The sequence below is a fragment of the Pelophylax lessonae genome (genome assembly GCF_965119305.1).
Source record: "Pelophylax lessonae genome assembly, chromosome: 4".
Lineage (NCBI taxonomy): Eukaryota > Metazoa > Chordata > Amphibia > Anura > Ranidae > Pelophylax > Pelophylax lessonae.
In genome coordinates this window covers 280,841,081-280,853,332 of record NC_138771.1, presented here as the reverse complement: position 1 = coordinate 280,853,332, position 12,252 = coordinate 280,841,081, and the positions used below count along the sequence as shown (strand labels likewise).

The window sequence follows — 12,252 nt, the reverse complement described above, 5'->3', positions numbered from 1 at the left end:
GTTTCATCAAGGCCACCCTGTCATATATTGGATTGGGTCCACAGATGTTAACATTCATTCTGTCATTATATGCTAATCCATCAGCAGCTGTACGGGTGAATGAGTGGAGATCGGACTTTTTTTTAATATCGAACGGGACCAGGCAAGGTTGCCCGTTGTCCCCTCTCATTTTCATTTTAACACTTGAAACTTTTCTATGTTCAATACGTAGATCTCCCAATATATCAGGGATGTGGGTTGCTGGTGAGCAGCACAAAGTGGCTGCCTTTGCAGATGATCTCATATTTTTCGTTACTAATCCCATAGTATCTCTCCCAAATATACTGGAGGCACTCAGAGAATACGGAGCTTTAGCTAACTACAAAATTAATCTTACTAAGTCGTCGGCACTGAGCATTTCTATGTCAATACAGGAGGAACTCCAATTTCGCACATCATTCCCATTCTGTTGGAGCGCTCGATAAAATATTTGGGGGTCCAGATTACAGCAGGCCCCTCAGATTTATATAGGAAAAACTTTCTACCTTTATTGAGGAAGATCAAGGGAGACCTGAGAAGCTGGCAACAGCTATTTTTAACTTGGTTTGGTAGGTGTAATGCACTAAAAATTAATGTTTTACCTAGGATTCTATACATAATGCAGGCCCTACCAATTGCAATTCCGTCTACTTTTTTTCAGCAGATTAAGACGATGTTCCGCTCTTTCATTTGGGCTCAAAGATCCCCGCGGATCCGGTTACAGACCCTGCACCTCCCCAAAGACCGGGGGGGGGGATAGGATTACCGGATATTCGTAGGTATTATAGAGCTATTCACTTGACACGGGTAGTGGACTGGAATTGCAATGGGGCCCTTAAACGATGGGTTGGGCTTGAGGTAAACGAGGCGGGCCAAATGACCCCTCCTGCACCATGGTCAATATACTCTTCTGCGGACGAGGTATATGCACATCCTACTATAGGGACGACAATACGGGAAACCAGACGTATTCAACATTTCTCTAAGATATCCCCCAGCCCATCCCCACTGATACCGATCTTAGGGAACCCTGAATTCCCTCCAGGATGTGTAAGCGCAAAGGTACGAAGTTTGGCACATGTCAGTAAAGTTCGTATGTATGATATATGGAAGAAGGGGCAAATACTTACACAGGAAGAGATTGCGGAATGGCCAGATGTTGATCTGGATTATTTCAGTATTTTTCAATTAAGACACTTCCTGAGGACATATCAGAAAGGGGGGTATGTCCCTAGGATATTAACCCCCTTCGAAGAGATATGTATCTCGAAGGCCCCTGTGTTGGGTTTTTTTTTTTTTCTCTTTTCTTGTTGTTTATCCTGATGTATGTATTATTTTTTTTATGGTTTAATTGGTCTGTATCTGTAAAAAATAAAACCCAATAAAAATTGTCAAATTTAAAACAAAAGTTATAGACTGTGGATGTCAAAGTTGCTATTGGTAACCCAGGGGGACCGGTAAGTGTGAAATCCAGCAGTCATCAAGGGGGCAGTGCTACACTTGATTTCTAATTATTGACCATCCAATTGATTTTGTATCCTCCACTTGATTAAAAATATCAGTTAAAACCTTGGGGTTAGGGCCTCCACTCTTTCCATCTCTACCTATCAATGTTTAACCAACCGCTGTCCATCCTGGTGCTCACTGTGACTTCTTTCTAGGCCCTGTTCCAATAGTATACTTGTAAACAGTTTTTTTTTTTTTTTTTTTTTTATTTAAAGTTTTTTGGCATTTTAACAAGTCAGACAATATAACAGATACACACAAGAACTTTACAAAGCAATAGCCAATGGTGGCTGGAGAGTCCAGGGAGGAGAGGGGGGGTGGGTAGGGAGGGGGGGTGGCCAGAACTCAATGGCCATACTTTACGTGAGTCCCATGTCGGCATAGGTGACGGGAATTGTGGGGTCACGTATAGTAAATGCAAAATCATCAGGGGGGGGGGGGGTCGTCTAAGGTTTTGGACAGGTGCATAAGGAAGATGTTCCATTTTGCTAGGAAAAGTCCATTGGCAGAAGGGGACGTAGTGTCCATGTTGATGCGGTCAATGGAGAGAAGTGTGGTTAGCTCTGGCTGTAGCATGGAGATGAGGGCAGGGGTGGTTGTAATCCGATGTTTCAAAATCAGTCGTCTAGCAACTAGCAGAGTGGTAAGGATCCATAGACGGGGAGAATCGGCTGATGTGCTCGACCATTTCTGCAGACGTTTGTCCCAGTAGCCGAATAGCAAGAGAAGAGGGTCTTTTGGCATGGTCAATTTGGTGACGGCTTCAATGTAGGTGATAACTTTGTCCCAAAATGGTGAAATAGATGGACAGTCCCAAAACATATGATAAAGGGACGGGCGTTCAGTAAGGCAGTGAGGACATTTGTGGGCTTCCGGGACCGACTTATCCGAGAGGAATGCAATATGCGCCCTATGAAAGGTTTTGAGTTGTGTTTCCTTCCAGATAGAGTTAGGGGTGAGTCCAAGAGTGGTCCGAAGACCGCTGACGATCTTGGGTAGGGTGTCCTCTCCAGGAAAATCTTTGAGCCAGTTCTTTGCGGATGACGTAAAGATAGCCGGTGGGCACGATTGCAAGAGGGGTTTGTATATGTCCGAGATGGTATAATTGCCCGAGGCTATAAGAGAGTCTATAAGTGTAGGCCGGAATCTCTGATCAGGTTTGGGTGAGGTATTTCGGATATAGTGGCGACATTGCGCCAAGTAGAAGTAATCGGAGGCAGGTAGGTCATACATTTTGGATGTGTCCGAAATAGGGAGTAAGAGACCTGTTTGGGTGTTGCAGAGTTGGGCAAAGGTGACCAGTCCTTTTAGATTCCAACGATTGTAAACTTCGTGATCAAGACCAGGGGGAAAGGCCGGGTTTCCCCGGATCGGTACAAATTTGGAAAAGTGCAGTGGTGTTTTTAGCAGCTTACGTATCTCCCTCCATGCTATAGGAGCAGGCTATATCGCAGGTCAGGAGGGAGTTGAGCCCATCTGACATGGAGAAGTGCTGCCAGATCGAACGGCTCGGACATCTGGGACTCCAATTCGTAATTTGAGAATTGAGAAGTCCGGGATATCCAGTCCAAAGCCACCCTCAACAAGCATGACAAGTTATACAGTCGTATGTCAGGAAAGTTGATACCTGCGTCTCGCCTGGGGAGGCTCAGCTTTTTGGAGGATATGCGAGGTCTCTTCCCTCTCCACAGAAAACGAGAGAAGGCCCTGGAGAGCTCCTGTACATCCTTGTGCTTGATCAGTAGTGGCAAGGTTTGTAAAAAGTACAGTATGCGTGCAAAACTGACCATCTTTATCAAATGGCATCTCCCCAAGAGAGACAGCGGTAGATCCCTCCAGTTTTCCAGTTCCCCTTTAATTTTGGCAAAAAGCGGGGGGTAATTAAGGGTGTAAATGGAGGCGGGTGTTCTTCCGATCTTTATACCTAGATATGTGATAGAATGTGAGGCAATCGTAACGGGGGAGTTTTGTTCCCAAGCGCGTTGTGTGGCAGACCCCAAGGGAAGGATTTAACTCTTAGAGTAATTTATTTTAAGGCCCGAGCATTTCCGGAAGGCGTCGAAGGTAGATACTATTGTGGGTATATCAGCAGCGGGTTGAGAGGTGAAAAGGAGGACGTCGTCCGCAAACAGGGAGATCCAGAGTTCTTGGCGCCCTACACTAACACCATGTAGGGGTGCCTTGGTGGAAAAGTAACGCGATAAGGGTTCCATCGCCAGATTAAAGAGCAGCGGGGATAAGGGGCACCCTTGGCGCGTTCCTTTGTACAGTCTAAAGTCGTCCGTCATGGATCCACCTACACACAGTCTAGCAGTCAGGGAAGCGTACATGGAGGTAATCAGGTGTACGAATGGGCCCCTGAACCCCATAGTGTCCAGGACCCTCCGCAACCAGTTGAAGTTCACGTTGTCGAATGCCTTTTCGGCATCTAACGTTACTATGGCCAAGTCTTTGTCGGGATGAGTGCGGGCTTGTTCAAGCACCATTAACACCTTTTGGATGTTTGCCGTAGCCGAACGTCCTTTGGTGAAACTGGATTGGGCTGGGTGTATTAGAGTCGGCATAATAAGCGCCAGGTGTGAGGCAATGATTTTTGATAGAATTTTAACGTCGAGATTGAGTAAAGATATAGGACGGTACGATCCTGGTTCTAGAGGGTCTTTCCCTTTTTTTGCAAGCAGTTTAATGATAGCCTGGTTACCCGTCGGCAGGTAAGGCCCACCGTCCCAAATATGGGAGTAGACCGCCACCAGTGTAGGAACCAAACATGGTATGGCAGATTTGTAAAATTCCCCTGTGAGACCGTCAGGTCCAGGTGATTTGTTAGCTGCTAGGTGACGTATCGTTTGTGTAACTTCTTCGGCCGATATCGGTGCGTTTAGCATACGTAATTGTGCAGGGTCAATAATAGGAAGCCCTGTATCTGTCAAAAACATATTACCCGCCACTTCCTCAACGTCTTCCTGCCCATATAACGAAGAATAGAAATCCCTCATGATGCATTGCATGCCTTCGGGAGAGGAGTCTACTAAGCCTGAGGGATCTCGAAGAGATCCTATGTGCATGGGAGAAGGCCGACCCTTGCACATTCTCGCCAACAATTTGCCCGCTTTGTTGCCGAATCTGTGCAAGGACGCTGCTAAATGAGCAGTGTGGATGCGTTCCACTTTGTCCGCCCAGTCATCAAAAGCTTTCTTAGCCAGAAGCCAGGCTTCTGTGGCCTTGGGGGTATTTGTGAGAACTAGGTGCCTGTGTGCCGCGCGTAAACGTTCGCTCGCTGCTTTGTAACCGCTTTTGGCGTGTCTTTTGTACGCTGCTGCATAAGAAATTATGCGGCCTCTTAGGAAGGCCTTGCCCGCTTCCCAGAATAGATGGGGGGAGGATGAGTGTGCTGCATTGGATGCTGAGTAGTTCTGCCATTCACGCTCGAGATAAGACTGGAAGTCAGCGTTTTTAGCTAAGAAGGAGGGAAACCGCCAAATAATTGGGACCGTCGGGGAGCCCGCGAGGTCAATGGGCAGGGCTAGGGGAGAGTGGTCAGAAATTGCCATCTCATGAATGTTTGCGTCTTGAATCAGCGGTAGGAGAGAGTCAGAACAGAAAAAATAGTCAATCCTCGTGAAGGTCTTGTGAGAGTGAGAGTAAAAGGTAAATTCGCGGTCGGTCGGGTGGAAATGTCGCCACACGTCAGTCAATGATAGAGAGTCCACAAGTGTGGTCAGGGGTGTAGGAGTATCTGTCGTGCGGGAGCGGGACGATTGAGGGTGCAGGGATTTATCCATAACTATGTCCATAACCGCATTAAAGTCGCCCCCTAGCAGACGCGGAACCTGTGGCAGGGTTAGGGCTCGTGTCGATAGCGACGAGTAAAAGGACTCGTCGAATACATTAGGAGCATACACATTGGATATGACTAATTCCCTACTGTTAATACAAACATGTGCAGAGACATAACGGCCTTCCCCGTCCGTATCCACAGACAAGATCTCCACTGAGAGACGTTTGTGGAAAAGAATGAGGACACCAGCTTTGCGGCCCACTGCAGCTGATCCTATCACCTTACCCACCCAGAGCTTTTCCATGCGTTTCATATCTTCCGCCGGAAGATGCGATTCCTGGAGAAGAGCTATGTCTGCCCGGAGGCGTTTAAGATGCCGCAGGACTTTCATCCTCTTCGCCGGGGATCTGAGACCCTTAACGTTCCAGGATATCAGCGTCATTTCTCATACAAAAATGGTCGATATGCATGACAATGATGGTGTACCATGCCCAAATATGCGAGATATTTTCGCCAGAGCACGTTGGGAAAAGCTAAAGGGGTATTAGAAGGAAGCTCCATGTGTGAACTAAAGCTCGAGAGGTGACGACCTTTGGGGGGGGGTAGGCCAAAGGGACAAGGAATAGGAAAACTGGAAGGAACGAAAGCTATAGAACAGATAAACATAGCAAAACAATAGCATCGACTTCACTTTTTTCCGCATGTGTGTGCGATAGAGCACAGCTCCCCAAGTGTAACTCCAGAAACGACACGGGGCGGATGAAGCCCTGTAAACGATCGTGTCTGAAGTGAGACCTGGGTCGCGATGAACGACAGAGCAAGGTGCAGCCATGGCACAAAATGTGGAACATAGAGAGGAGAGCATAAAACATTAGGGGATTAGAAAACTATAATCGACATGTAATAAACACATTAACTATCTCCAGTTCGTGGAGGGCAGGCTTACGGAATCTGCCGCAGGACGGCAGGCGTCATCCAGGGACAGGTCACGGAAGAAGATCACCGAAGTCCCATGAAACATAAGGAAGCACAGAGGAGGCAGGAGGAAAATCAGTGAGGGGGTCCAGAGCGGCCAGAGCTAACCACATCCGCGTATCGCTGCCTTTTTGGGGATTCCTTCCGTGGGCTGTGTTGTAGATCAGGTCTGGGGAAGGAGGACGATTTAGATGTAGATGACTGACCCGAGTCGCCATGATGTAGGGATCGGACAAATTTCTCTGCTTCCGAGGGGTCCTGGAAGGACAGTTGGCTGCCGTTCGGGGCACGAAGGCGTAGCGTCGCCGGGTAGGCCAAGGTAAATTTTAAACGTTCGTTGTGCAGTTGTGAACAGACGTTCTGGAAAGCTTTGCGTCTTTTTGCGACGTCGACTGAATAGTCTGCAAAGATAAGTATTTTCATACCTTCTATTTGGAAGTGTGGAGTTTGGCGGAATTTCTGCAAGATGGCTGAGTTGTCCGCATAGTTAAGGTATTTCGCGATTATGGGGCGAGGGGTCTTCCGTTCCTCAGAATAGAGCCCCATCCTGTGAGCCCGTTCCACTACACATATCCCTTGCAGGCCCAAGGCAGCTGGTATTTTGCGTGCGCACAGCTCAGGGATAGCCGAAGGAGCAACGGATTCCGGGATCCCTATGAACCGAAGGTTGCTCCGCCTGGATCTGTTCTCCAAATCCTCAAGCTTGTCCATAATCACCCTGTTGAGCTTGTCCTGGGACTGTTCAGTTCCCTGCATCTGCTAGATTTCATCCTCTATGCTGGAAATTCTACCTTCAGCTTCATTTAGGCGGTGGGAGTGAGACTCCAGCTCTTTCCTGATGCAGGCCATGCCTGCAGCTACCGCTTGTTCCACCGAGGCTGTGATGGTGGGGGTGAGCAGAGTGACCACTGCCTTTGCAATCCGGTCAGTAGAAGGGTCTGCAGCAGTGGAGGGTGAGGCAGAAGCTGGCTGGATGCCCTCCTCGGGCTGCTTGGAGGTGTCCATGGCAGCTGGATCGGGCGCCTTCCCGGAGTAGGCCGCGTCGCGGCCTCGATTTGGGCCATACCCGGCGGAGGCCGCGCCGCCGCTTTTTCCAAGAAGCGCTCCATGGCGGAGCAAAAGGTATCTCTGTGCCGGGTCCGGGGGGTTCTCTAGGCAGATGAAGTGCCGATGGAGCGGGCAGGGGGTGTCGGGCGGGCTTTTTATGCCGATTTGAGGGGTCACACCGCGGGAGCTGAGTAGTGCTCAACTACTCCATGCGGCGCCGGAACCGGAAGTCGTAAACTGTTTTTTAAAGAACTGTATATTGTCATTTTCAGTTATTTTTTCGGCCAAATCTTATGGCCCATGACATTGTTAAATGCGATGTTACCTAAAATATAAGTAAATAAACATAAAATAAAATTAGACACTCTGCAAAATTAAAATAAAGCACCTGCCTCTATTCACCCCTTTTTCAAAAAGGAATGCACCGAATGGAGAGGCCCAATATGCTGCCCATGTCATCTGATTAAAAAAAAAGAAAAAAACTATTAAAGTAAAACTATAGATAAAACTTTTTTTTTTTCATTTTGGATAGAGCAAGGGAGGGTTTTTACCCCAGTTAGATTTTTTTTTTTCCTCTTGCCATCTGTATCCCATTGTGGAGATTTCCCTTCACTTCCTTTCCCATAGCCGAACAGAAAGTGAGAGGAAATCACTGCAAATTAAGGAAATTCCTTGGGGACCCCCAGGTCACCAGAACCAGTTACCCCATTGGAAGATTTATCTTCTATTACTTTTCTGGGGACAACCCAAAATTTGTTATTTTCTTTTACTTTCAATGAATATGGTAAACAGGACAATTAGAGAGGATAAATATCCCTAATGGAGGCACAGAAAGCAACGAAAACTGACAGGTGTTCTAATCTATCTTCCCTCTATCCAAATAAAAAAAAAAAACGATTTTGCCCTTAATTATAGTTTAATAACTAAAGTTCATGTAAAAAAGTCACTACATCTGTATAAATTGTAAAATTCAGTGCTAATTAGGGAATTACAATATGAGGTTTTGTCATAATATAGTTCATTCAGAGTGTGGGAAGCTGGCAGTTTCCATAGCATAGGATGTTTTAACTGCAGTTTGGTATCATTAGCAAGCCAGACTTACAGGTTATCTTAAAGCCACCCTCCTCAGCAGCACATACCTGTAGCACTACTCCCTTGGGAGCTGCTGGTTACGGATTCCCCTGGGTTACCCATAGCAACAACATCACGATTTAGCATTTTTAAAGTGCTTGGCTCAGTTAATAAAAAGTCTAGGGGTTTTGTTTTTTTAGAGTTTTATTTGAGAACTTGAATAGGAAAAGGAATGAGTGGGATACTCCAACTTGAATAAACTATGCACAATTTGCTGGGACGTCTAGAGATAACTGAGTGCAACAAGGCCACTGCTTCACCTTGTCACTAGCAGTGAAGAAGAATTGAATGGACTTGTATTGCTCTGTGAATCGCTCTTCAGGGCCCAACTAGGCACCCCCTTTATCCCTATTCTTCAGGGTTCTACACGGCACCCTCTTTACTGTACAAACAAAAAGGAGCTGGGGGAGCACACCCTGAACATGCATTTCTAAAGCTGGTGCAGCTATAGACCAAGAGACATGCATATTTACAAAAAAGCGCACACAATGCAAAAGAAATGACTATCAATTATAAAGGCAATCAATGAATGAATAAAAATGGGGATTTGGTCCCACCATATGGCCATATCGTGCTCAAGCCCACCACTACGTCAAAGTACCCCATTATCAGTGGGTCCTACACTATCCATATAAAAAAGGATGAATCCAACTTCTCAAACCCTTGGAGATACTTACTCCTTACTGGGAGAGATGTGCGACTGCACTATGAGGGACTCATCCTATATCTGCTAGTCAATGGACACTGATAGAGTACAGGTGTGGGAGGGTGGGGTGCTCAACCCCAGAGTCTGCACCCCCTTTACTGTACTTCTCTCTGTGTGAGCTAGCTCATTGATCCCCTGACTTCACTGGAGTGGTTCCCTTCCTGGGCCGTCCCTTTGGCAAGTTGCACAGTACTCATGGACACTGTTTTTCCCGAGAGACTCTGCCAGCAACTCCACCGTCAGCTACACTGGATCCTCTGCAGCTCAGCTTCACACCTGGTTCACTTGGCCGACTGCCCAAGACCACCTTCCTCATACACAGCAGGAGGAGAGACCAGCCATCTGCCTCCTCCTTGGACTCTGCTTCCTGCCAAAGACGCCCTATCACATACCCCCCCCCCCCCGGCTTTTATGAGCAATCCCAGGATGCATTGCAAGAATGGCCTCCCACTGGGACTCCCACAAAAGCCAATGTGTCACTGGCTGGGTTTCCTCCACTGTCCAACAAGCTCCCTTATTGGATACAGTGGGGACACTCCCTCAGACCCAGTGAATCACACCTGGAGACATGCAACAGGCAACCTAGCAAATCAGACTCCCCTGCTTAGCAGAAGGAGCAATAGATGCTTTTTCCTAGCACCTACTTAGGAAGGTGCTACATACCTTTCCTTCAAAGCCCAGGTAGCAAAGAGGGAAGAAAGGAAACTCAGTGAAAGGGAGTTAGTCACATGCTCCTCCATCCATAGAAGTATGAGTTGAATTGTGTAGTGGAGAGCAAAATAAAGTACTACTTGGAAGAAAAGCATTAAAGAGAAAAAATAATGCTGGTATTTAGGACAAGGGCGTGTTTCTTCTCCATTTGAAAGATAGAAAAAAGAAAAAAGAAAAGATCATAGATTTGAGCATAGCCAATTAACAAACCCGGTGACATGACAGTAGAGTGGATTATTTTCTTATCTCTGCCAAAACAGCCAATTCTAAACTGTGAGCTGAATTATCTTTAACAATATAAATACTTTAAAAATGTTTATTCACCTTTGTTATCCCTAAAGCTGCAATATTCTGGCTGTATGAGGTAGTTCCATTTCCTGTTCCCCAAATGCCTGCCAAAATGCATCCAATCCCTTCCATTCCTATTCCCCGATTAAGAGCATGTGTTGGTGGGATTGGAGCTCCTGACAATCTTGAACACGTGTAATAATCACCAATTGACTCAACAGTGGAGGACAGAACTCCTGATATCATCCCTAGCACAGAGGAAAGGCTGATTGTTGGACATCCCCATTGACCTACAAAGTAAATAAAGGAGTATAAATAATGAAAATTATAAAACGATTTATAAAACGAAAAATTTAGAACATTTGTAAGAATTTACCTACTGACATTCTGAATCTGATGACCCATGTTATGGAAGGGTTCATACAATACCATTTGTATCCCAAAGGAAATGCAAGAAATTCTTATAATCATCACATTTTGTTCAGGAACAATTAAGCTCAGTATTATTACAGTGTAGTTGGATTTGGTGAAAGATCTCCTGTTCCTTTCGGATACACACATAAAACAATTCCAAAAATCTGTCACTTAACTGTGAATGCTCTCTGGGTTTAAGGGCTGAATGTGACCCCACACATTGTGCTCTAGGAAGTGCGATATTTTAGGAAATAATAATTTTGGGAATAACCTAAACCTGTTCTATAATATCCCCATCTTAGTTTACTCCAGGAGTATTGAATTAAAATTCGCAAAATTCCAGTCAGTAAAATTTTATTCCTGCAGAGGTCCGAATAGCATGTTTGATTACTAATAGCTCCTCTGCACATCGGCAAATGTGGAGTAAATCTGCAAACGCCAAACCTTGTGTTGCTGCAGCAATTTAAAATAGGATCAGGGACTTATTTTTTTTGTGTTTTTGCATATAAGGCAGCCCATTGAAATTAATGGGCTGCCTACATGCACAACGTAGCTTGCAATGATGTAAACGTAACCTCAGATCCTTCATCCCTTACATAACAATCCCATTAATATATCAGTATTCTCATTCCCCCCTGAAGATCACCCCCCCCCCTTCATATGACCCTCCCCCCTTCGCATCCCTGTCCTCAGCCCCCTTTTATATCACCCCCTCCTCCTTCACATTCCTGTCCTGGCTCCTCTTCATATCACCCCTGTATTCCTTTTACATTTCGGCAGACATGGGAGTAAGTCACCCATGTGCAAGTCACAAGCAAGTCTCAAGTCTTAACCTTCAAGTCTCAAGCAAGTCCCCAGTTACAGTGGCGAAAAGCAAGCAAGTCAAGTCGAGTCCCTGCTAGAAGTCAAGCAAGTCAAGTCAAGTCATTTGTTTTGGTCAAGTCACAAATCAAGTCAAAATACTGATCTACCCCAATTTTCACCTTTAAATCAGTTAAAAGTTAGTGGTCAGGAAAGGTTTTGTTTTATTTTCAACATTAACAAAACTGCTTAGTGCTTTTTTCTTGGCATATTAAAGAAACACTTTGAATACCCAAACAGCTCAAAATCCTTCGTCCGGTCATGTTTCAACACCACAGTCACTAAAAATATGTTAAGTATTTCCATTGTTAAACAGCCAGTGTCCTAAAAAATCAGAACACACTGAGGTGTTTTATAAGTGACTGTGGTGTCAGAAACATAACAGGCACATTCATTTTGCTTGAACACATCTTGAGAAAATGCAAATATTTAATAACTTAAAGTAAAGTCATTTTGAGTCATATGTCTCAAGTCAAAGTCAAGTCTCAAGTCATGAATACCCAGTCAAAGTCAAGTTGAGTCTTTTATTAATTTTAGTCAAGCAAGTCTCAAGTCCTCAAACTGGTGACTTAAGTCTGACTTAAGTCAAGTCATGTGACTCGAGTCCCCCACCTCTGCATTTCGGTACTCAGCCCTCTTTCATAAAGTATCACCCCCCCCCCCCCTTCACATTTCTCTCCTCAGCCCCGCTTCATAACACCCCTCTTTACATTTGGGTAAGCTCGCCCCCCCTTTCTATCACCCAACTGCTCCCACTGACTCCTGTCCTCAGCGCCCCCTTCCCCTTTATATCACCTCCGACTTCCTCCCCATCCTT

The 12,252-nt window shown here is 45.7% G+C and overlaps 1 protein-coding gene across 2 annotated transcripts in view; it reads right to left on the bottom strand.

Annotated features, from left to right (window-relative positions):
* Positions 1 to 12,252, bottom strand: part of LOC309553665 (solute carrier family 23 member 2-like) — a 419,408-nt gene that overhangs the window by 72,807 nt on the left and 334,349 nt on the right. For both annotated transcript variants that reach the window (XM_082254993.1, XM_082254994.1), the window contains exon 8: positions 10,197 to 10,450. In XM_082254993.1, coding sequence (XP_082111119.1) covers positions 10,197 to 10,450 — 254 coding nt within the window. The remainder of the gene's footprint in view (positions 1 to 10,196; positions 10,451 to 12,252) is intronic.